The sequence below is a fragment of the Rattus norvegicus genome, chromosome 1, assembly GCF_021556685.1.
Source record: "Rattus norvegicus strain SHRSP/BbbUtx chromosome 1, alternate assembly SHRSP_T2T, whole genome shotgun sequence".
Lineage (NCBI taxonomy): Eukaryota > Metazoa > Chordata > Mammalia > Rodentia > Muridae > Rattus > Rattus norvegicus.
This window is the reverse complement of record NC_141534.1, coordinates 205,941,928-205,968,081: the sequence shown is the minus strand read 5'-3', so window position 1 is coordinate 205,968,081 and position 26,154 is coordinate 205,941,928. Positions and strand designations below refer to the sequence as shown.

At 45.4% G+C, this 26,154-nt stretch overlaps 1 protein-coding gene across 1 annotated transcript in view; it reads left to right on the top strand.

Annotated features, from left to right (window-relative positions):
- Tcerg1l (transcription elongation regulator 1-like) overlaps positions 1-26,154 on the top strand; it is a 188,044-nt gene that overhangs the window by 154,806 nt on the left and 7,084 nt on the right. Inside the window, exons 9-10 of the mRNA NM_001130077.1 lie at positions 13,441-13,576; positions 24,809-24,898. Coding sequence (NP_001123549.1) covers positions 13,441-13,576; positions 24,809-24,898 — 226 coding nt within the window. The remainder of the gene's footprint in view (positions 1-13,440; positions 13,577-24,808; positions 24,899-26,154) is intronic.

Genomic DNA, 26,154 nt, shown 5'->3' with positions numbered 1-26,154 from the left:
CTGCCTAATTCCCTGGGGACCTTGTGAGACAAGAGAAAGTGTGAGCTCTTTGTGGTCTTTGTCATGTGCAGTGATGAACAAATTATTCACCTCCACTTACCTTTTAAGTAATCCCTTTCACTTAATTCATTCTTTTAGGTGGACAATTGACTCTACATAGAAATCTGTGGCTTTACAAATGTACTTGGGCCTGTGCCATATCATTAGGTGTTCCACACAGGACCCTTCATTGACATCTGCCTGTGAGAAGACTGAGTGCGGAAGCAGCTGTTTGTCATGGGATTTCAATTTGTCTTTTTAAAGCTACAAAATGAACCATCCCCTGAATTTATTTGCTTTCTGAAAGTGACGAAAAGACTCACATATTTTGTAGATGGGGGGGAGGGGCATTAGCCAGGAGACCACTGTAACAGTCTTTGGTGCCATGTCTGGATGTAGGGTTATTACCTTGTGGGTGGGGTCAGGCAAAGTTTTTATTTCCCATCAAGCTTTTCATTTAAACTAAGTGAAGTCTAAAATCTGGATGGTATGAAGCCAGTCTAGAGTGCCTGGCCTCTCATCATTCTTTATTGGTTTTCAACTGTTCCCTACTTAGCTGTCATCCATCTCACTTATACCCAGTGTGTAGTGAGCACTTGGCCTTTGTTGTCCCTGTGATCTCCTGCATGGGAAGGGAGCTGGCAGGCAGCCTTGGGATGACCCAGGCTGGCAGAGACCTTGGAGATGAAATCACGCCACTTCTGATCTTCCATTTCATGAAGGGGACAGCCCATTGCAGAATCTCCTCCAAAGGTCTCTGCTCGTATGCTTGGCTCAGGAACCTTACAGTTTGGTGGTTGTTAGAGAACCGTGGACCTTCCTGGACCCTGCAGCATAGCCCTATGCACAAGCAAACCCTTCCCCATATCTGTGGAACAGCAGCAAACCATTCTTATATGAAGAAAGGAAGCCATTTTTTTCCACCCCAAGGTTCTATCTGACTGGTTTGTCAGTCTATGGACAGGGCCCTACCTACTGGGCCCCGTATGATTCAGATCTGATTGTATCCTCATCTTGCTAGCCTGATGCTGAATTCCAAGGTAATGCTAGGTGAACATCTCCTGCCGGATAACCACGCAATCTCAGGGACTGTGTTGAGACTCAGTAAGGCAGGTAAAGTGAACAGATGAATAGGCAAATGGAAATCTCTAGATGACATGAATCTGGCCCTCCTCATTTGTCATATGCTGAACAGATAGCTCTCACCACCTAGTGTTTGGGGTGCACAGACAGAGGCATAGAGGACAGCCCATGGTCTGGGACCTCAGGGTTGTGTTGTACTGGTGTGTGTTTCTGGTTCTGGGACTACGCATCCTCTACCTCAGCACCCAGCTTTAATATCCAGCTCTACTCTGCTCCTGTCTTCTGATTCTCCCTTCTGTCTGGGATCCAAAGAACTCCCCACTCTCAGAACCCCTTCCCTCCACCAATTATCAAGCTCCAAGGCCCAATTTAGCCGTTTGCACAGAGAGGGAAATTTCCATCACTTCACAACTTTGTCCATAAGACCAGCAGCCCACAGACCCAAAGGACAGTTAGGCTCTCTGAAATTGCTACAACTTTTTGAAATTGCTAGGCAGTTTCTTAAGTGTGCAAGTAGTTTGTGCAGTATGTGAAATGGAATGAGGCAAAGCTGGCTGGCTGGTGCTCACAGGAGGGCTGGTGTGTGGTGATTCCTTTCCATAGGGCCATCTACATCCGGTAATCTTCTGGCAGAACTCAACTAGTCAATGTTTATTGTGTGGTTCTGCCAGGGATTCTAAACAAATCACCACAGGAATACAGAAGGGCACTGTCAACTGGGTTAGGAAATCCACCACTCTTTTTAAAAAAGAATAAAACTGATCATCAACAGCTTAGCCATCCCAAATCTTTCAGAGGCGCTATGGCTATGTAAGTCCCTCTCTTCTCATCTCCCATGAAGGACACTGTGTTTTCCATGCGACAAATAATAGGATATTTTTGATCCATGTGCTTGTTACTCTATTATAGAGACCACTCTGTTTAGGGAAGGAATGCAGTATTAATTCTAGTTGATCACCAGCCAGCAAGCCAAGATAGCCAGTGTGTGGTCCTGAAGAGGCAAGCTACTTCAGGGCCTTCCCTGAAGGCAGGATAGCACCAAGGAGAGGATGATGTGAGGAAAGAATGTAGGTACATTTGTAACACAGATTAGACAGAGCCATTCCATCAGAGCACCCAGTCCTGGAACTGATGGGAAAGAGAAGCCAACAGACTCTCCTGCATTAGGGAGATCCCACAGTGAGGAAAGCAAATGACTACTTCCAATTTCAAAGACGTGGCTATCTTAACTTTAATTGCAGAAGAATTTGATACAGTAAACAAAATACACCTAGCCCTCACAACCTGGCTTCCACAACCTCCAGTCACCCAGGAAGAGTCAGTAGTGGACTGTGTACACTGGGTTGGACTGTAGGCATGTCTGGGTGTGAGGGATCTTTAGTTCATGGCCTACACAAATACTGTGTAAATTTCATTTGTAAATAATTTAGAATAATGACTAAATGTAAGCATTAAAAAGAAACCATTAATAATCTTCTAACATTATCATGTGGTCTCCAGTCATAGAGTGTTGAAGTTTCCTTGATTTGTTTTTTGTTTTGTCTTGTTTTTTTTTGCAAGTTCATGCTTTAAACAAATATCTCAATCAAGTTCAGATCCAGCATACTGTTGCTATCTTGTGTAACTTTCTTTTAACCTATGGATTTATCCCATCCACTCTTCATCTGTCACTTCATTGTTACATTATAATTTCTTTACAGAGCAAGGTACTATGTAGTCTGGACCATGTGACCGTGTACCATAAACCCCGGGGTTGGGTTTATGGTGGGCAGGAATATTGGCTGGTGGTGCTGGAGCCGAGCCCACCTGGCCGAGCCATTCTAGGATATAGCAGGAAACTGATCTGTTCATACTTTTTTCCAGACTGGCAAACACTGGTGTCTGAATTCTGCACTTAATAGTTTGACTATTGCTTTTAATGTTGTTTTACTTTTATTTATTATTGTTTGTTTATGATGAGTGTGGGGAGATACATGCATGTTATGATATATGTAGAGGTCAAGGGCATCTATGTCTGTTGAGTGGGTTCTCTCCTTCCTCCTTTACATGGGTTTTAGGGATCAAGCTCAAATCATCAGGCTTGTGTGGCAAGTACCTTTAACCACTGGCCTACTTTCTGTTACTATAATGAACCACCCTAGTAATAAACCTCTAAGGGGAGGAAGGATTTACTTGGGCTCACAGTTCCAGGTGTCAGTCCATGATTATTGGGAAGTCAAGAGCAGAGAAAAATGAATGTCTATGCCCTCTTTCTGTGCTCAACTCCATATTCCCATCATACAGCTGTAGGATCCTCTGCCCCTCTGCCTAGGTGACAATGCTGCTCTCATGGGGCTGGGTTTCCCCACATCAATTAAATGAATTAAAACCATCCCTCTCTCTCTCTCTCTCTCTGTGTGTGTGTGTGTGTGTGTGTGTGTGTGTGTGTGTGTGTGTGTGACAGAGAGACAGAGAGAGAGAGACAGAGACACATAGACTCAGAGACAGAGATACAGAAAGAGACAGAGAGATGGACAGACAGAGAGGGCTGAGGAGGTCAGAAGATAACTTTGTGGAGGGTTCTCTCTCTCCATGTTTGTGTGGGTAATGGGGATTGAACTTATGTGTGTGCCATTAGGCAGCAGCCATCTTTACACACTCCCAGGTCTGTCTCACCGGCCCCTCAACTTCTGTTTCTGTTAAGACACCATCATCCTTGGTTACGTTCTGACTACTATGTTTTTCTGTTCTGTTTTCCTTTTACTTTTAAACATTTCCTGGATTTTCTTAGATTCCCCTTTTCAGATCTTTATTTTTGCAGTAGCCTCCTCCCTTGTGCGTCCTGTTCTTTCTTGTGGTGCTGTAGGATCATCTTTTCTACTCTTTCTAAAATGGTCAGTTCATTTCCTGTAGTTATGCTTCCCTCAGGCTCTTGGCTATGCCATCCTTGCTTTCTTGCTGGTGGACACACTATTTGGTCCTTATTCTCATCTGCGTGCTGGCTCTGAGTGGGACTAGGTTTCCATTTGCTTGCCCACATTGAAACTATGTAGTAATGGGGTAGGGTTGGGGTCATGCTGCTGACCTCTCTGAGTAAGGGACAGTCAGGTCCTGTGTCCTGGCTCTGTGCTCTCTTCCTCACAGCTTCCTTTGCTGCCCCTCGTGCTTCTGTGTCCTAATTTCTCTTCAGCAGAGGTTTTAATCTGGGAAAGGGGTTGTCACAGCCCTGCTACTCTAGCTTCCCCTTTATCCCTTGTATTTTTCAGCAGTTTAGACATTAATGGCCGTGTTACATCAGCCACAATTTGAAGAGCTTCTTGGGGTGAGGGCAGACTATCTCTAACCCCAGGCCTTTGCTCACTGTGGAACTTTGGACTGGATGGTGTTCGAATGCTTAGGGTGTGCAGGCTCCGTCTGCCTTTTCTCAGGCAACTGCTGATGCTGAAGACCTGTGAGCTATGATCAGGTGGTACCCAGTCTCAAATCAGTGTGTCAAGATAACTGTGGCTTTTTGGTTTGTCTTTCTTGCAACTCTGTCTACTTTTGGCTACGGATTTAAGGTTTTAAAGAGTAGTCTCTGCCTTTCCTGTATTGATCACAGGAGGTTTCTTTTCATTTTAAGTTAGATATCCAAAGATCCCTGTATTCTGAGATGTGTGTGTCCATGATCTGTTTCTTTTCTCTAACAGTCCCCAAAAGGTATAAGGTACACAAGAAAACCACCACCACCACCATGACCACCACCACCACCACCACCACCACCACCACCACCACCACCACCACCACCATCATCATCATCATCATCATCATCATCATCATCATCATCATCATCACCATGGCTATTATGCTGCTTGAAGGCAGTAGGCAGAATCAGAGATCTTTGATTGTTACATGCTCTGTGAATGGTTGATCAGTCACTATCAGTAATGCTCCAAGCACCTACTGGTCTCCTGTGGCCAAGACCTGATCTGATTGAAGGCTTCCTTGGAAGTGCACACAAGCTCCCTGAGCAGGCTTGTCTGGGAAGTTAGTGCTGACTTTTATTTCTACTGCAATAGATGTCAGCTCCCAGACCCACCTTCATGTGCTTCCAATAAGATACTACAGGGTCACAGTTGAGAAACTCATATCTACTAGTGATTACGACTGTGACCACTGGGAAGCCCTTCCAGATTAAGCTAATCCAAGCACAAGAGAAGGACAGGAAGGACACAGTGCCTGACAGAGCCACTCGTGAAACAGGTGTACCAGCCAGTGCCTGCTGCTTGGTTAACTATAAAGATGTCTTGCTTCTGGTAGTACCAGGAGTTAGAGCTCCAGGTTCACAAGGATTCCACCACAAGTCAGTAAAGGTCACCACTACCATCAATGAAAGCAGTACCATTTGCAGATCAGCCATGGTCCAAAGCAATTTGAATGCATTATCTCAACTTAGAGGGCTTGAAACACAGAGAATTGTAAGCAAAGGACTTTTCAGCAGATAGTTCATAACAAGGGACCCATGGTTCTTTAATGACAAAAGTCTTTGCCTTCAGGGCCACCAGCATGCTGCAGGGCCACCAGGCATGGCTGTGTCCTGATCCCGTGCTCCCATCCTTTCTCATTCTGTCTCCTTGTCTAGTGTGACACCTGATTCAGACTGACATTCATAACCACAAGGTCAGCAGTCGCAGGAAGAGATGGAGAAATGTGACCACCCTGAGGATACACAGGACAGCTGCCCAGCCATGGGAGGCCTGCCTAGCCCGAGGCAGAGTAGATACAGGGTTTGGTGAACATTGAGAACCTTCTCTGTAAATCATCAGGGACAATTATTCATTAGGGAGCATCAGGAAAGCTCAAAAGAGCACAGCAAAGTGGGATGGAAATGTGTGGTTGTCAGTAGTTAGTCAAACAAGACCAACAATCAGTGAAGTTAAGGCCAAAAGTTAGGTTACCTCAAGGCCCTGGATTGACCCCTTTCCTGCTTCTCCAGATGCACCTTGATTTCCTCTTACTGAGGGCCTGTGCTGTATTAGGCAGAGTTTCCTCTATATAACAGCATAGGAGCAGATGCTCTGCTCAGCCCCTTAGCACATTTCCAGCTTATAACTGTGCCCAGGTCCCACAAGCGTAAATTTTGCCTATGGCCATGATCCACCCGAGAGAGGCATTTGTCCTGGTGACAGCATCGGCTTTGAGTCCATACCTGAACAGTACAATGTGGGTGGATGGGCAGAGTTGAGGTTCCCTTGCTCTGGTCTTTTCCAGAGCCCCTGAGCCCTAGATTGATGAACAGACCTGCTTTACAGCTGCCAGAAGCATTCCCCTGCACAGCTCAGTGTGGAGGCTAAGTGCCTGACACGGAGATCGCTCAAAGTGTGCTACATCTGAAGATCATTTGTTACACTGCACACGATAAGATGTCTGAGGCCCCATAAGGCAAAGAGATTCACAGAAACTTTGATTCCTGCAGAATTTTATATTGTGTCTAACACCAGAGTTACAGGCTGATGATATTTTGATGATAAATTCCCAAGTATCTTTGCTGGAAGACAGAATAATTCTCCCCATTTATTAAGTCAAATAAAAGGGGATATGTTCCCAGAAGGACAGAGGCTGGAACTCATCTGGGGAAGAGCTAATGTGGATAGCCCGAAGCCATCATAGACAGTGCCACCACCATAATCACTATTGTGATTACGTGTGTGTGTGTGTGTGTGTGTGTGTGTGTGTGTGTGTGTGTGTGTATGGATAGAGTAGGACAGTGAGGACTTTGGCTTATCATTCACCATCATCCCTGTCATCATTTCCATCATTGTCATTAGCACCAGCTTCATCATTATTGTCACCATCATTACCATCATTGTCACCACCATTATCATCATTCCACCATTACTTTTGACATCATTGCCACCATTACTAAGAGCATCACCATAGTTACCATTATCACTACCACTGTTGCTATGTTACCAATAGCATCCCCTATCATCATTACCATCATCACCGTTGTTACCAAATTCCAAATCAATACCATTCACAGACTAAATTGTTTGTTTAACTATATAATATCAACTTAAAGAGGGTATTATACAGAGAATTATAAACAAACACCAGATATTTTTACTTCATTTAATTTTCCAAAATCTCAAGTGGCAGATACTATAAGTATTAAAACGTTATAGATAAAATGAACGCAATGAAGAAACAGAGTTCAGGGACAGACTTCCCTGAGGTTTCAGTACATTTTAGGGTCGGGTCTAAAGTGTGTGAGACTGCAGAGAGCAAACTACTAATTAGTGCCCAACATTCTTCCCCTGACCTCACAAGGTGAAACCTATGTTATTGCAAGTGGGGGCATAAAGACAAGAGGAATGAAGAATTTTATATGCATCATTGCAGAGGTTTCTCATGGACCACACTGGGACATCCAGCCTTACTTGAGCCCTGATGCTTCTCTCTTGGCTCCCGCTTTGTATGCAACAGTGAAAACTCAGAAGTAGAGTACATTTGCAAAGATAATTTCATCTCATAAATTCCTTTGATTACTCTCATCAGTGACAGTAGAACTCCATGGCCACACATTCAGAAGACTTATACATGTGGCAGTAATTGCACAGTGGCCATCTTCTTCAGTCACCAGTCAACAGCGCTAAGACAAAGCTGGGATAGAGTTAGGTAGTGAGGACTGGGACTTATAGGTGTCACAAGAAGGAATGCTGACGACACCAAAATGTACTCTTTAGAATTGTACTTCATTCAGTGTCCCATAAGAATTCACTCACTAATCATCTCTAATGAGATACAAGAAGAGAATAAGAGCTTCACTGCCCTTTGAAGTCTAGGGATTGTGCTATGCAGTTGTGGACTATAGATATGGGAATGGCTTTTTAAGTAAAACAAGATGTGCCCCATCTTGCATAGAGACTTCATTACTGGGACAAGGGAGTTAAGGTTCTCAAGGCAGGTCCCATGCATCACAAAGACAGCCAGGTGATGTGCAGAAGCTGAGTTAGGCCTGGATGGATAAAGGGCAAGATGACATCTGAGAGACTATGACAAAGATGCTCCAGGGGAGCAAGAGAAGACGGCATGGATTGCATGAAGAAATTCTGCAAGTGATGAGGCCATGAGAGGCCTGAGGCTCCTACCTCAAGGTTGTGTCCAGAAGACACACATGAGAGTCACAGGCGTGCTCCATGAGGCCTGGAATGTAGGACACACTGACCCTGTAATGATACACGCTAGAACACACCAGGGATACCAAGAAATACAGAGGAGCCTACAGTTGAGCAGAGATACCGCAAGGGAAGCTGAGACCAGCACAGCTAAGAGTGAACACAGTACCAGTGACAAGTGAGCTGGGTGTTCACTTCTGGTGACATAAGAAGGTGATGGTGAGTCTGGAAATGTATGTCCTGTACACCACACTCCAAGTCACTAGAATGCTGATTTCCAGCCCAACTTCTCCCAAGCTGACCACAGAAAGGAGCTAATCTCACGAAAGCCCCAGGTCTCACCCAGCGACGATGAGCCTTGCTGTGTTGTACTGCTATGTTGAGAAAGAAGAAGGATAACAAATACAATATTAGTACATCATAGGTGGCCTTTCACAGATCAGCATCCAACACTAAGCCCTTTAATACATCCAGTCAAGGCATAAACAGAGCACAAACACTGGGAGCAGGGGAAGACATCCTAGGCAGATTCACATCAATCTAGTGTCCACGTGATAGAGAAAACCAAGTGTCTGGGTCTGGCTACAGTACAGAACCATGTCAGTCGCCTTGCAGGAGGGCTTCTAGTGGGATTCACACCTCCTGGTCAGTTGGCACATCCTTGTGTTGATGGCTCCACCAATATGTTTCCATTCAAGGTGTTGGATGGTTTCAAATATCAATCAAGGAAAGAGTCATTAAGGAATTATTTTATATCTAAAGAGTCATATCTGAAATTCATTTGAAGAGACATAGGTGGGCAAAATCAGTTCTACAAAATCTGGACAGTAAATATGTTTGTGCTCCCGGGCAGATCAACTAAGGTTTCCAGAGCTACTACTGAGGCCTTTCTCTGGACCTCATGCCTCAAAGCTAACTGTACCAAGCGATGAAGGGTTTCAGAAAGAGGGAACCTGACACCAACACGTTTCATTGGGATCCTCATATCCATGAGAATGAAAAGTCAGACTCTTCTGGTTGACCAAGGAGACTATAGGGAAGTGGTACCTGTTGACCTTAGTCCTGCCCTCTTATGCCCCCTCCCAAGTATCTTCTTGTGCCCTTTGGAACATTCTCTTGGGTCTGAAATGTTCTTCTGGGTACCCAAGAGGCGCCTCTTTGCAGCATTTGTTCCTGCAGCAGTCCCACACCCTCCCCCACTCTAGGCTTCTTTCCTGTTTAACTTCTCTAATGTTTAGTGTCTCTAAATACACTAGTGTCTCCTAAGTAGCTTGCTGTTCTGTGTCCTGTCCATAGAAGAAGAGCCTTAGTGGGGAGGACCATTAGCTTGGTGCTGGGAGCAGGATTCACTGCAGACCCAGGAGACCGTGTGAAAAGCAGGGCTCATGTGCCATTGGATGTGCCCTTTCAGTCAGTAATTCCAGTCTAGCCTCATGATGGCTGTGTGGAGTCAGAGGACTCTGTGGGGTCTAAATCCTGTCACACACGTGTGGGCTGAAGAGGTCACGGCAGGCCTCCCAAATTCGTACCTTGTAAAATAGGGGTCACTGGACCTAATTGTGACCACACCTTTCTGACCCATAACTGGGTGCTTTAGACATCTGTTCCAATATCCATACCAATTTTCACAGATAGCTCAAGCCTACAGGTCAAAGACTCTGTCCCAGCAGAGTAGCTCCCACTGCAGATACCGATCGTAAGTGGCCTTAGGTGTCTTCATCCATATCTGTTGTGATAACTGAGTGAGTATCAGAAACTGTCATTTATAAGGACTAGGGGTTAATTTCAGTCACAATGTAGAGGTTTAAGACCTGATAAGGCAACTTTTGACAAAGCGTGGAAATTCTGAATTCTGCGTTGTCACAGGGCAGCACAGGGGGACACAGAGTACACTTGCTACCCCAGGAATCTTCAGAATGAAGCCAGCTGCCCACACCCTTACCCTAACCTCATCTAACTCTAATCACCCATTGAAATGTCTGCTTGTCCCATTGTCCATGTTTCCACAGCAGTGTGATGAGGCTATCCAAATATTTGCCCACATATTCACATTTGGCCACACATGTGGCAGCTCCCTGACCACCTCTTAGGCTTACTAATTTGCCAAAATATCACAGTATTCACCAAGAGTGACATACTTTTACACAGCCATAGTGAGGGGTCAGAGCTGAAGCCCTCATGTAACAGGATGTAGTAAAATGTTCCTGAAGTGGGCCTCTGGCTGACATTCCCAACACCGTGTTATTTTAATAACTTTGCAGAAATATGAGGCCTTTGGGTAGCCATGATCCAGGGTAGAACATGAGAGGAAACTGTTACAGCCAAACGTTACCACCTTGAAAAGAGAAAAGCTGCTGTCTGAGGAGGCAGTATTGCCAAGACAGGGGCTGCCCTGATGTTCACTGTTTCAGTGGGGTAGATTTAACAGGACCCCATTGTGTCACAGAACTAGGAATGTCAAGATCATCTTGTTAGAGCTTCAGATCTTACTGAAAATAAGATCTAGAGATTTCCACAGCTTGGCTAGGGGCGTACATGAGGCAGTCTCACTGTGAGGTGCACATTATATATGACATGTTCACACTGGCACTTTCCCTTGAGCCTATCAATCCACAGAACTCTATGCTAGTGCTAGCATCATCCCAGACAACAGCTCTCTCTACACAGGTGGTGACCTCATGGTTCCAGTGGCCCAAGGCAACCATCATTTCTCTCATGTTCAACCCTAAGGCCTTCCACTCCTAAAAAACTTGTATGATAGGGTAGTGGGAATGTCATCCAAAGGCCCAGCTCAGGATCACCTATTCTACATCCTACTATGCTAGAACTTCAGCTCTGACTCCCACCATAACTTGTGTATATGCACCTCTCCTCGATCCAGTTCTACCAGACTACATGGCCCAGGTGAGGAAGGTACTTGGCTTGCCAAAACTCTATGTCTGTTACAATGCAGGGCACAGGGAGAACACATGGATGTGAGGGGTAGCATGGTTAGATAACTCTGAGGGAATGAGCTCCAGGAGCTCATATTTGAACATAGACTTCATGGCTTTGCCCGACTGATTCTAGTTCTAGTCTGTGCATTTTCCCGTGTGGAGAGTAGGACAGAGGGCATTGATGAGATGGGCTGGTGTCTCAGGCTTGCAAAGTGAACTGAGTCCTCCAGACTATAATTGTCAGCAGTTTGAGTGTTGCCATTTGGTTGTTTGGGTAACTAGTTTAGTCTTTAGATGGCCCCACAGGGAGGACCTAGGTGAAGGAGGCATCTGAAAGGCTGTGGGTGATCTTAATGTGCACAGAAACAGCCAGGGGAACACAAGAGCCTCATCTCAGTATCAGAAATAGGAAGAAAGTAGTATGTTCTTCCTTGGAGTTCAGAGACTCTGGGTTGCTGGCACCTAGAGTTAGAGAACATCTTCTGTGGGTGAGGGGTTGAACAAAACCAACCCCTCCTAAGTCCACAGTTTGAGAAGGGTTGAGCTAAGACATTTTCCAAAGCAAGATATGGGACGAGTACAATTTCTGTCCAGCCATTTACCTGACACCAGAGCAACATGCTATGCTAGGTACCAAGCTGGGTGCTCAGGTGACTTTCTTTCTGGGCAAAACTCAAAATGAGCAAGATTTAGCATCCACAGAAAGCAGTCAGCCTTACCTTTTTATTAGAGATACAAAGTCCATTCCAAATCGAGAATGCAGACATATGCTCATATTTTTGCATTTGCCCCTAACCAATCCAGGCAAAGTGAGAGCCCCCTACTCTGGAAGGCATCCAGTAGCTCTGAACAAAATATTTTGTTGGGTAAGCAATAACAGGAGATTGTGATGTGCTCAAGGTACAACAATATAAGTCTTGTTTCCACACTTCTATTTTGGGCTAATGAAAACTTACTACAAAGAAGTCCTAATTATATCTTTGCCATGCCGTCATAGGAGAAGCAAAGACAGTACATTTCCCTAAAACAGCTGATCTATAAATAAAATCCCCTCATACACTCAGCACCCCTTGCTGTTCCTTCACATATTTCCTACTGGTTTGCAATAATCTGCACTACAGCCTTATGAGCCAAGACCCTTGTTAGGCACAGAATGCTGGATGCTCTCAGAACATGCTAGATGCAACAACAAACAGCTCCACAGAGCTTAGCTCCATGTGTCTCCCACATGGGTACTTGTGCTGGTGTGGATAGTCTGTCTTCAATGTTGTCTGTGTAACCTCAGTTTGCCATCACTGGCTAGCTTGACCTGGGAGCAGCAAGGACAAGGGTACTGCAGAGGGGTGCCTGGTGTTGGGGCTGCCCAAGCAACAACATGACTCCGCTAGTCATTTTGAACAGCCACTGCCATGGCCTGACCAGAGACAGATATGGGACTTGAGCTAGGGAATGGACCCTCTGAGAAATCAGGCTTGTCAAGGTAGGGCTGAAGTCAGGACTACAGGACAGGGCAGGGGCCAAACTGCATCCTACATGATGAGGGTGTCATAGTAGCTTGTCTGGGAGGAGAAGATGGTGTGTGGAATAATGGTATCAACTTGGGTCAAATATTTTCTTCCAGACGTAGGCATGCAGGTATTTGGGAAGGCTCCCAAGTGTTTCTAGAATAAGGCATGTGCTACGGAAAGGCCTATCAGGGGCCCCATTAACTTGACAAGTATACCCCAAGTGGTATATCAAAATGGGGGACCTCCCTTTTCCATCTTCCATCTGTCCTCAGGCAGTAGACATTTCAGAGACTGGTCTGTGATTCTGCTTCAGCCTTCACCTTCTTGGGACATGAAACTGTAGGCCAGGACTTCAATCTCAGTCTCCTCTCAGAACACAGCAAAGCCATTTATTTGCCTTGAAAGGCAATTATTTCTTTCTTTTCTTTCTTCCTTCCTTCCTTCCTTCCTTCCTTCTCTCTCTCTCTCTCTCTCTCTCTCTCTCTCTCTCTCTCTCTCTTTCTATTTTTTCTCTTTCCTATTTTGTTTGAGACAACATCCCATTTTGTAGTCTAGGCCTCACACTTGTGGCAATCCTGCTACCTCAGCCTTTCATGAGTTGAGACTGTAGACTCGAGCCGTCAGATCTGACTCCAGAGTCTGTTCCATGAAGAGTACTCTCAGGGGGATTTAAAGTTTCAATGGGAACCAGTTGGATCTCCTTAAGCATGGCGAACTCTATGTCTTGTGCCCCTGAAGGACTGAAAGCTGTGAGAGCCCTGGACCAGAAGACACACAGCAAGTGGACAAGGGACCCCAGACGCCACCCCCACAGATTCTCCTACCCCTGGAAGAGCGTGTGACCCATTTCAGAGACATGCTGCTGGAGAGAGGGGTAAGAACCCAGACAATCATGAGGGGAGAGAGGGGAAGAGCAGGGCTCTGGGTGGGGGAGGGAGCTTGGGAAGAACTGGTCTTCCCTACCTTTAAGTAGTTCAAGGATTTCAGGCCTGAGCAAACCAGGAGAAGCTAGCTGCCTCTGCTTCCTGTCTTAAAGCAGAGTCTACAAAGCATGGGCTGCTGGGATGACAGAGATGTACCAGCCAGTGTGGGGAAGATTTCTGCCATCCCCGGGCCTGATTTTAGGGCCAGAACCTCACAGATGACCCCCTATGGGTATCTTCACCCCACAGGGAATCTCGCACCTCTGGATTAATTAGACTGTTTTTAAGTAAAGCGATTTCTGGGTCTCATTTTGAGTGGAAGGAACTGCATGTGAACCTCCTTCCAAGGACTTTTATTTCTTACTTTGGCTTTCGGGCACAAAATGAGCCAATACAATATTGTAGCCCAGTCGGGTTTCTTCACTGAGTGCAGCTGAACACAGAAGGCAGTAATGAAGTCTGTGTGAGGGTAATTGTAATGAATACTATGGTAATGGCCCTGTGAATACAAAGCAAATTCCCAAACTCTGCAGTGGCAGGCTTCTCCCTGCCAGGTTGTCTCCTGCAGACACCTTTGCCTTCTCTGCAGCAGACAGAGAGGACACAGAGCAGGGGTGTGGGAGAGGGCAAGGCCTGGATCATCACTCCCACAGCAGGCAGAGTCCAGCTGAGCACTGGGTACTGGCCAAGGAAAGGAAGATTGGAGGCAGGGACAGCTCCTCAACACTAGAAGAAAAGCATTCACCCCCACTTGCCCATCAGGTAGTTTTCTCTTGGCATTATGAACATGAGGGTGTATACCTATTATGTACCTGTCACTCAGGATGAAACCTCAGTTTTTGGTCTCATAAACGGGAAGGGTCAAAGGTGACGGAGTAAGAATGGGTTCAGGTGACTCACTCATGTCTAGCCTTAACAGTGGAGCCTAGTGGTAAGTTGATTGTACAACATTTCAGTCATTTCCTTCACTCAAACATCCTCCTCAGTCTGTCCTGGAACACTCCATGTGGGCTCCTGTCCCTGCCATGGTATAATTGCTTGTGCCATGACAGACCCGAGGGCACACAGGATACACTAAATCATTTCCTTGGGGTTTCCTGGGTGTCCTGTGGAGGTTGTTTAAGCTGTGACTGGTATCTTACTCATGTGCACCCAGCTGACTCCTGTAAGCATCAACGGAGCTCGTGGATTGTGTGAGAAAGGTTTGTTCCCTAGAAGGGCTGTTATTTGCTTCACAGATTGCCCCACAGAACATACACAGGATGATGTGGCAGTCGTTAGGAGAATGGACTATACATCCATCTCCCCCAGGGCCAAGTGCTTGAGTTTAGCTCTGTGGCCTCCAAGATTCCTTGAGATTCTCTCATATGCTACTAAATTATCTCAACCTCCTGCTCTCTACTCTGGGGAGCTTCCAGTCAGGAAGACCCTGTCAGATCATTTCTGCAGGGTTCCAGTCAGATGGGCCAGCATAGTACCATGAATTATTTTTAAAATTTACATTTATTTACTTCTTGTGGGAGTGTGTGAGCCCACGTAGGACACACAGGGCACGGGACACATGTTGAAGTTAGAGGACAACTTGATAATCACTGTTCTCTCCTTCTACCCTGGGGATTGGACTCAGGTCTTATGGCACTGTAGCAAGAACCCTTAAGCCATCTCTCATGAACTTTTGAGAATTACGAGGGGGGAATTTCACTCCGTTCTGTATTTTGGAAACTATTGAGTCCAATTTCTTAACGCAGTCTTCCAACAATTTTCAGGTATAGCGATCACTAGCATTGCCTTCCTGGGCAAGGACTGGGTGGGGTGGGATCACAGAAACCTAAAAGTCTCCAAAGAGTTTTGCTGGAGGGATTTTCCTGATATTTCGGCTCATGCTTAACTCATCAGGGTGGATAATTCAGCTCAGCGTTTGATTTTGAGAAGCTCATATAAAAATCAGCAAGAACAATAGGTGTGTGAGAATCAATGTCCCAGTGCCACACTGACCCCAAAAAGGCCCGAGAACTCCTTCAGTTCTGGAGTGAACAGGCCAATCCAAGTTTACTGCCCCATCATAAAGCAGTGCTACCACCGGGCGATACTCAGACTTTATAAAATATGCCAGCCAATTTCATAAGTCACTCATGCTCATGAGAATTTGATAGCTCAGCCCAGGAGACTTCTAGCTGCTTAAAGAATGAGCCGTAGAAAGGTCACGCTTTATGGACTGAGTGATTAACAAGATTTTTATATTGCATTTGCTGAGTACGTAGTTCAGAAACCTGTGTGCTTATGCACTGATGAAGCCAGGCATGGAGGATTTCTAATGCTTTCAAAAGACAGGTCTTGGGTTTTCCCAGGGGATTATGGGCTAGGGAGGGGCTCTAGTTATGTGCTTTTGTAGCCGGCAGGAGATGGCTCAATAAAGGTTTCTGTTTTATTTATTTAGTTCTTGTACAAGCACAAATCACAAGGGGACTTTTTTTTAAAGCCCTATTTAATTGAGTAGCAGGTTGCTGGTTTTCTCCTGCCTGTTTAGCTGAGTCCATGAGAGAAAGGGTGTTGGGAGTGTCTCTTTCTATAGCATCCTTGGTGCTTGTGTATCCAGGGATAAAGGGAGAAGTCCTTTTCAGAGTGCTGGACCTAAGCAATGTAGGAGCTCAGAGCGCCTCTGGGTGCTCCCAGAATCAGTCTGTCTGAAGAAGTGAACTTCATAGACATTGACCAACACCATGGCCGACTCCAGGAGAGGTCCTGGAATTTGAGTTTACAATTATGTCAAAATACAGAAAAGATTGATTAATAGGTGCACTCATCACATAGTGGCTCTTGATCACATTGAACAGCCTGGATCACTATGGAGTCCTTCTGAAGCCAGTGTGGACAGTGTGGAACAGACAGAGGCTCCATAGTGAGCCCTTCAGCTTAAAGGCCGAAGGCACATGGTACCCATCCCAAGTGTCTGCACATTGGCATCAGTCCTCAGGCAGTTGTGTGTCTGGTTCCCCTTCCTCCCTAAGACACACAGCAAATGGCTATCATCTCTGTAGAGATTTGGCAGGCACTGGGCCAGGATGGTGCTGGAAAGAGGGGCTTATTGTCATGGTCACAGGAGAAGACAACATGTGTGTGGTTCTGAGGACAGGTGTGTGTGCTATCCGATGGCCCTTGAAGTTTAGGAGGAAGCTTATCTGTTCCATGTTCTTGGGGCAAGTCTTAAGTATCATGGGGATATAACCTTTCACTAATAAAATAAAATGGTATAACCTATGCTTACCATGTAAAATAAGAGATGAACATACCAAACTGCTTGTTAGTAAATTAATCAATTTGGGAAAACTGTAATAAGATCAGAAAGCAACACAAATCTTACCCTAAATGGGGACTATTCACCAGTGGAATATACTTAATTTCAGACTTTTTTCCTTAGAATGGTTTTTATGTGATGGGGTACATATGTAGTATTCCATGGCCCTGGGTTCTATGCCCAGGACCTCAAAAATATAAAATAAAATTTAAAGAGACTTTTAAAGAGTCAAGACTGAAGACTTTTATAGTACATCTGAGAGTGAGTTGCATTGGACACACCTGAACCAATTTCTTCTTCTCAGTCAATCCCATTAGATTCAACCTTTACAAATGTGTGTGCATACTATCTGTTCTTGTAAGTAGCTCATAATTGAATTAGTATGAACTCTTATAAAACCTCTCTCTATATCTCTCCATCTCTGAGTGGTGTGTGTGTGTGTGTGTGTGTGTGTGTGTGTGTGTGTGTGTGTGTGTGTTTGATATTGGAGAACTTCATAGAACGAAGCCCCTGGAAAATACTCTTGATAAATCATGGACTATTTGATAGAATACTATTTATTGTCAATTTGGAAAGCCTGCATCTTAATTCATGTGCTGTATTTTCCAACTTTGCTCTTTAAATAATATACATTTTCCAACTTTGATCTTTAAATAATATACATTTATCTACACACATATAAATGTGTGTATTTGTGTGTGTGTGTGTTTGTGTGTGAACGTATGCTTCTGCATGTGTCCGTGATTTATTTCCTTCTGAATATAAACATTTGACTTCTGTTACAACATTGTTTTTGAAGAGGCTGATTTAATTCAGCATAGTCTCCCACCATCGATGTCTGAGGACTCCCAAGAGTTCGTTTTGCCAGCACACTCGACCAGCACTGAATAGCAAGAAGGTTAAATATTTGCCACTTACTGTTTCTTTCTTTGGTTTTAAATTTTTTGGTCCATTTGTTTCTCTTGGCCTCTATGCTTTCATTCCTCTCTCTGGATGGGCTGCTCTGGGATTTGACCACATAGAGACTCAGGTGTGACCCGAGCCTTCTCTCTAGAAGCAGTTGGATAAAGCTCCAACCTGTGGGGAACCATGGTCACCTGTTCGGATTTCCAGATAGGATAACAGTCCCTAATGTGAAAATAATCCTTAGATCGAATGAAGTCAGTTGGGTGTGGAATGACCAGTTACAATTTTATTAATAAAACTATAAATAATTGCCAAAGCTATTATTTGGCAAGACTGCAAGCCCCAGAGGTGGGGCTCAGAGTGATACATTCCAGTGTGAGGACAGTGCATCGTTACTGGTGGCAGCCCTGTCTTGTGCCAAGGCTTTACTTCCACATTTACCTACAGTTCACCTCATTTATCTGGCCTCAGGGACCAACCAATTTCTACTCCCTGAGGCCCACTCCCACCCAAGAAAAAACACACACTTCCCTGAACTCCAGAGAGGAGTCTTGTGAAAAATCTGGGAGTCTCCTATGTTCTGAGGACCCCAGTGGTTCCCAACTCAGTTGTGCATTCTGCACTCACTTCTTAGATATGCGGACTGTGCCAAGCCCTTGTCTAGAGCTGTGCTTAGGAGACCTCAAACATCGACTACAACTTCACATTCAGCAATGGAGAAGGCAACCTCCCTTACCAGGCTGGATACTTTTGTCCCATCTACAACCATCTATACTTAGCAGGGACATCAGAACCATAAATAGAGTTCTTGAAACATGCTCAGGGAGTCCAATAAAGAAAGCAGCATTCAAAAGAAGCAAGATTCTGTCCCTACTGAGCATGCAGAAATTAAGATGACAGGCCACAGGAAAGGGACATTGGACTTCGACATATCAACATAGCCCTTCCATGTGGAATTTGAACCTTTAGGACTTACATTCACTATTTTCCTCATTGCTGTAACAAAATACCTGAATAAGGTAACTTAAGAAAGAAAAAGGCTATTTGGCCAAAGGGTTTGAGGATAAAGTCTGTCACAATGGGGAAGTGCAGAGGTAGGAGAAGCTTGAAGCCCCTGGTTGTACTGCCTTCTCAATCAGGAAGCAAAGAGTAGATAGGGAGTAGGGGCTGGGCTATAAAATATCACAGCCCATTTCCTGTGACGTACTTCCTCCAGCAAGGCTCTACCTCCTAAAGGTTCCACAATGTTCCAAAACAGCACCACCAGCTGGGGCCACAAACCCATGAGCATGGGGAGCATTTCACATTCAATTTCCAACAGAGCTAATGAGAGAGATGTCTGTGGGGCCTTTTTGAGCATGGCCAGCAGTCTGTCTTACCTCAGAGCCCTTCTGGCCTACCTCAGAGCCCTTCTGGCCTCTGTACTCAGGGAGGAAGGACTCTGTATCCTTGCATGAGAGCCAAGACTGGAAGGAAGGGAGAGGTTGGGAAGGGTGGTGTGCTCACATGAACTGAAAAGAGACTTGGAGGGTTGGGGGACACGTCATAACCAAGAGACCCAAGGGTCTCTCAGCAGCTATGGCAACAGGCCATTCCACCTACCTGTCTGTTTTTCCTGTGTGTTTTAACTTACTTAAAATAATTTTGGTTATATCATTAGATTGAATACACACTTTATTCATTGTATTAGAGTATAGGAAGGGGAGTAGAATACTTATCTTTACCTCTGCTTGTGGGCCTCGGGCTGAAGGGAGGAATGGACTTTTGGGGGAGACTGTGACCAAGGCAGGCCTTGCTTTGGAGGTCCATAGTGCTGTCAGGAGTTGAGTGTCCTAGAGTTAGATCACTTCCTCTGAGGGTACTTCATAGCTAACGAAGAAGAAGTCATTTCTAATTGGCTAAGTAGTCGAAGTCCAGGTTGAAGGCAGTCATCGCAATATAACAGGGAATCAAGAGAGACAATATAGTGCTTTGTAATCAAATTTAGTGAAGAACATTAGTGTCAGAAGTAACTGGGTTTGTGTCAGGGATGACAATCAACTCTGTGAGGGGACCCCAGCTCCTGACTGCCAGGCCAGCTGTCAGTTGCTGTCAGTGATATCAAGGATAACAGGCTTGAAGCCTGACTATGCCAGAGAGGCAGTGTGAATACGTGGTTAGACACTGTAGATCATACACTGCAGGAGTGAATGGCAGCACCCCAGTGAAGGCATCCGGTGGGACCCAATGTGACTATTAGTGCCTGGATTATCTACCCTGCCAACACCCTCTTTGGAGCTGGGATTTATCATACAGCCACCACCTGAGTGCCAGCACATTTCCCCTCCAGAGCATCTGGGATTCCCAGATTCAATGTGATTCAAGGATCAGAAACTACAGGGCCTTTTAGCTGGGAGGATGAAGGGAATGTTCTGCTTGCTATGACAGGGTGGTTAATGACAGCTCTGGTCACTCCCACACGCCTGCTCAGGTCTGACCCACAATAATAACCCCAGATGGCCAGGGCCTGTCAGTGCCTGACAGGACCTGCATCCTTGCACTTTTGGCCGGCTTTGAACATGCCTGATCATTTTGTTTAAATGAAATCCATTTGTCTCAGAGCTGAATCATCCTCAGGAGAAGCACAAAATCTGATTTCCTCAGTTTCTGGAGAGGCTTGGTCAGTGCTGGGACTGAGGTGGAATGGTTTCCTCTGGCTGTGTTTTGTAAATGACCCCTCCCAAATGCCTCAACTCCTCCAGCACTGCCCTCAAAGTCTGATGGGGCCTCCCCTACTCATCTACAGTGTGGGGAACTAGGCAGCCACCAGGGTTTGGCATACTTTGAAGGAATGTTTTCCTCAACAGACTTTATTTGACTAAAGTAGATGCTCAGGGGTCCATGGGTCTCACAAAAAAGCAGGTCACAGCCAGGTTGTCTAGGAGGTGGCCACATTAGAACTGAGAAGGAATGTAGGATTAGGACAGGCGGTTTCTGGATATCCAGCCAAAGAGGAGATGGACTCTGCCTTTCAATGGAGAATTACTGATGAAAGCTGAGGGTGTGGGTGGAGCAAATGATGCTGGGGATGGGAAACTACTTGGAGATGACATTCTTCACCCAGACACAACAGGTGACCATCACCAGATGCTGCAACCCAAGGTCATTGTCTGGCCACTCCATCTGGGAAGTATTTCTGGATTTGTCTACACGGTTGTTTTCACATGTTGACGAATGGAGATCTCAAAATCCAAGTTCCTGGAGCTCCAAACAGGTCAGCTGTTCCTCCTGCATAGGGGATACCCCTTTACCCACATCCTATTCAACACTGGCTTCTCAAGACACAGTACTACACAGCCTCGGGGTTTCATACTAGCCAGCCATAGCCTGGGAGATTACTCTTCAACACAGGCTTCAACCTGCATTTGTCAGGATAGCACACTCCCTCTCCAGTCACCTCTAGACTTGTGGCTTCCTCTCAGGGCCTGGGTTCAGGACAAACAACCTGGTTTCCTCAGTATGGAAGTGATGAGATAGCTTGGAACTCAGTTGGTAGACATAAAGTGCGGGAAATCCAACTGCCATCTCTGGTTACCTATATAGCAGATAGACATGTTCTTGTTCTATGGTTATTAGGATATGTGACAGTAATCACAGAGTGTTGCAACAGAGAAGACTGACATCACATGTTACAGTGAGATGCAGAGAAAACACTGCAAGAGGTGGCCTGAACGTTACTGAAGAATTCAACCATTTGAGACCAAATCAAGTAAAATGCTAGATAATTAAAGAAGCATCGGGTGACACAGGGTGCTAATACCGTCAGGAAAGCAGCAGTGAGTGGCAAGGGTCTCTGGACCCACAATGGCCCTACACATGAGACCTGTCATGACTATGAGTGAGATGATGGGGTTGGTTTATCACTGTAGATTGTAGCCAGGATGAGAGTGTCTTTTTTTTTCCTCCTTAATGGATGACAAGCTCCTCAGAGAAGCTTTATGGATGTGTTTTTACACTGCCTTATTATACCTCTAGAACTCCCCAAATCTACACAGTCTGTCACACTTGGGTGTGTGACATACTTGATAGTCATCCTCAGACCTCTCTGAGGGACCCTTCACAGGTGGTCACCACAGTAGAATGTGCAGATCTGGCTGAACTGGGTGAGTCTGGCCACAGCTGTCTATCACTGCTCCAGATACACCCATGGGAGTCACTCTCCCAGAAAGCCCCTGCACCATATGACATCAACAATGTGCCAAGTGCTCAGTCATAAAACATATTCCTATGTGCACATGGATCACCTCACCAGTGAAAGAGCTTGTGGGATATACAATGAGAATTTTGACTATTAAAGATAGAATTGTTTATTAGGAAAACCTGTCTGGAACAATGTACGTGCACACTTGTGTTGGTTGAAGTAGGTCCTCAGCCAGGAATACCTGAAGGGTTTGGATTAGTAACCTTTGTGTCACTGTGACAGGAGAACAGTTTATCTTGACTTGTATCTTCAGAGGCCTTCAGTCCATTCTGGTGGGGAGCCTATAGTAGAATGCTCAGTCCACAGTGATGGGATTCTGTAGCTATTCCTATTACTATGGAGCTGCAAACAAAGCAGGAAGTGGGTTATATAAGCCATTTAAAGGATTCCCCTGGTGACCTACTTTCTCCAACTAGGCAGTATCTCTGGAAGCCTCCACAGCATCCCAAATAGGCTCCCTGAACTGCATAACACGTGCCCCAAACAGGAGACACGAACAGGAACATGAGTGAATTCTGTTTTGTTAACTTGGTTAGTTTCTCTCTCTTCCTGCCCAAGGTCCCACCTCCCATTTAGTTCCCTATGATTTTTCCAAACATGTATCAGATCTGATCTTTGCCCTTAGGATAACATCCAGGCTCTAACCACCTCAGAGTCCCCTGCGTGAACCTCTGCATGTCTACTTGTCCCCAGCTTCCTGTGAGCTCTTTCACTCCAGGCCTGTTCAGTTCATTTAATTTCCACCTTCTCTATAGCTCATGAATGCTACCCCTTACAACCATGCACAGCACATCTTAGAGCATCCTCCAAGGTCCCTCCCTAAGCCTGGATGAGTATCCTTATTTCCGAATGGTCCTGAGAACCTCTTAGTTCCATCACCTGTGTTACCCAAGACAAGGGACTGTCTCATACCAGGGTCTTGATTTATTTTCTCTCCATCCTTGGTATACAGCATGGGGCCAAGGCAGAGTCAATATTAAGTCAATGTTTTTAAATGAACAAATTATTTTTAAATGACTTAAATGTTCCCTTGTTTATCAGCTGAGAATCTGGAGGTAAGAGCTTCTCAGTGGCGATGTACCGATGCCTAGCTGTCAGCTTCTATTTTTGTCCTCTCATTAAGCAAACTAGGGCTTTGGAGAAGTCAGCTGATTGCAGGGCTAAGGCCCACAGTGTACAGAGGAACTTGGAGCCCCGGAAACACCAGCAAATGAAGTAGTGCCCTCGAGGCAGGATATGAACACAGCAGAGTCTTAGAGACTGGGGCCTAACCACAGACCTCTAGAGAGCTGGATTGGAGGTAGCTGGGCAGCCTCGAAAATGAGGTGACACAGGCTAGTCATTGAGGAGATGAGCATGCATCAGTTTGTCCTCACAGCTATCAAAAAAGGGAAGAATAAAGAAGTCACTGTGGGAGATGGAAGGATATCCCCCCAGAAGGATTCCAAGTCACCCATAGAGGCAGAATAGGACCTCCTGTATGGGAGGTGCACATGGCTCCTGCAAAAAATGCAGTATGCAAAGTATGGAGAAGTGACCTACTTGCTGCTCAGCCTGGGTCCTGGGTTCCCATCATTAATGGATCACAAGCATGGTGTAAACTCAAGATACGATGTGCCGAAGCAGCATGCTGGCTCTGTGGCTGAAGGAGTTCTATAAAAAGCCAGAGCAACACATCTGCCAAGGACCCGGGTAATCAGAAACAAGGAGAACCTGGGAAAATGACCCAGTGTAGAGGGACCTTAGCAGACATGAGACTCTGTGAACCATAAAATTCTAGGACAGGGTGTGCCTAATCCCGTAAAGACTTAATGACCCCAGGGTGGGGTATATATGGGTGGCCCCCCTCTCAGAGGTGAAGGGTAGGGAAGGTGAGGGAAGAATTCTTTGAGGGGGTACTGGCAGGGGGCAACATTTGGGATGCAAATAAATAAAATAATTAGCTAAAAAAAAAAAACAAAATCCAAATGATCTGGGGGCTTTTGTTCAAAATGGTGGGCTAATTTTTGTATGTACCACACCAAGCTCACTGATATTAGATTTCAATATGGGGGGAGCACTTTCAGAGGCAAAGTGGATGGGAGATGGGATGAAGAACTCTGGGAGTGGGGGCCAGGAGGGAGGTAACATTTGGAATGTAAATAAATAAAATAATTAATTTAAAAATGACACATGGAAGTGGCTATGAGACCTTTCTTGAGTATTCTTCGACATTTTCTATAGGTCTGTACAGTACTATGAAATGTAACCTACCTAAATAGAATAGAAAGAGGACTGTTTGCTATTAATTTTAAAATATCAGTTGGAAGTCTGCTAAGACCAGACTATTGCCCGGCTTCCTACACCGCTGTGACCTGGCCTGCAGGGCTCTGAGGACATCTAGAAGAATCCTCTTAGCATTCAAGATGTAAGGTTGAAATGCCTTCTCCCATTCCTGCAGGCAGCATGGGTCGGGGGAGGGTCCTGGAAGATGCCAGAAGAAGTAGTAATGTCGTACATCTGGAAATTAAACTACCTCATATTTTCCATATTAATTTTCATGGTGTGTCTGATGTATCCCACATTCCTATACAGGACACATTCCTGAACTCACTGTACCCTTAATGCTGCCTTTAACAACAACAAAAAGAAAGGAAAGAAAACAAACAAACAAATAAACAAAAACAACCTGTTGATCATTTCAGCACACTCCAGGCTCAGAATCAAATGCTAACAGCAGCTCTATTGAATATCTTTCTCCAGGTGTCAGCGTTTTCTACTTGGGAGAAAGAATTGCATAAAATTGTGTTTGATCCACGGTATCTCCTGCTAAACTCTGAGGAACGAAAACAGGTAATGCTGGGGCCAGGCGAGTTGGCAACTTAGAGACAGAGCTGAAAGGCTCCTAGCTAAGTCTGCTGCCAGTCTGAGGGCTTGGGGGTGACATTGGAGGTACAGGGGAGTCTCGTGCCTGGAACTGTTCTGTTCTGCTGTCTGGTTGTGACCCCTGAAGGGAATGACTCTAAGATCAAATTGAAAAGCTTGGAGCATCAACCACATTCCAAATGCTGCACTCAATGTGTTGATAACACCACTCTACCTAAAGGGACATGCTGTCATAGGAAGACCAGGAGTGGCCAGAGACCAGAGACAAAGAAAGTAAATGATATGGTCTGGAAAACAGACGCCAGAAAAGGTCAGGGCTGGGCTGGAGTGAGTGCTACCAGGCTCTTCAGAAGAATGGTTTGCTCAGGCTTACTTGTGAAGAAGTTCACAGAGTCAGCTCTGCCTTTCCAGGTTATGTAGACAGAAGGATGACTGGGAGGCAGGAGGGTTTGCTGTAGGTAGCCTGGGAGAGGCTGAGAACACCACCCTTCAGTTGGGGCTGTGGTGCAGCATGCAGGTAAGACCTTTAAGGACAGAGTATTATACCTAGAGTCACTAAGCTGGCAAGATTCCTCTTGAGCTCCTGCCATTTCCCTGCTCCCACCACATGTATGTTCAGACACGACGCAACTGCAAAAGAGGGAGGAACTTCAGAGTTAGCAGAGAGGAGAGGTTGTTCTCAAGGATCTCCAGAAACCTGCTGAAGTGTGAGCTGGCAGATTCTTATCAAGATCTGGATAAGTCATAGAGTGTAGTTTATATTGAGTCTGCCACTGGCTATAAGCAGCCACTGAGATGGCACAAATGCAGCCCCTATGGTCTCAGCCAGCTGGGACCCTTTGTCTCTCCTACTCCTTAACTAAAAACTCTTCCTCTCTCAGGCTGGGTACCAGGCTGGGAAGAACAGGAGGAGTATCTTGAACTAGCCACCTAGAATCTGCAGCTTTGCCTTTCATAAACTTGGAGTGGATTCTTTTCGTGGCGTTTATGTGAAAACACTAAACCCACAATCCAGTGAGCTGAGTTTGGTCTACACGTGTGTTCTTCTATACCTAAAGAGAACTGTTCGGTTTAATAATTGATACTATTTCACCGTTTTGTTGCATTATTAAAAAGCAAAAGTTCAATTGTTCTTTGTAGGGAAGAAAGCTCATCTACACCATGAGATGCTGTGAGCTCCTAAGTCAGCCTTGCCTTGTGTGTGAGGGGTGATTAGAAACAGT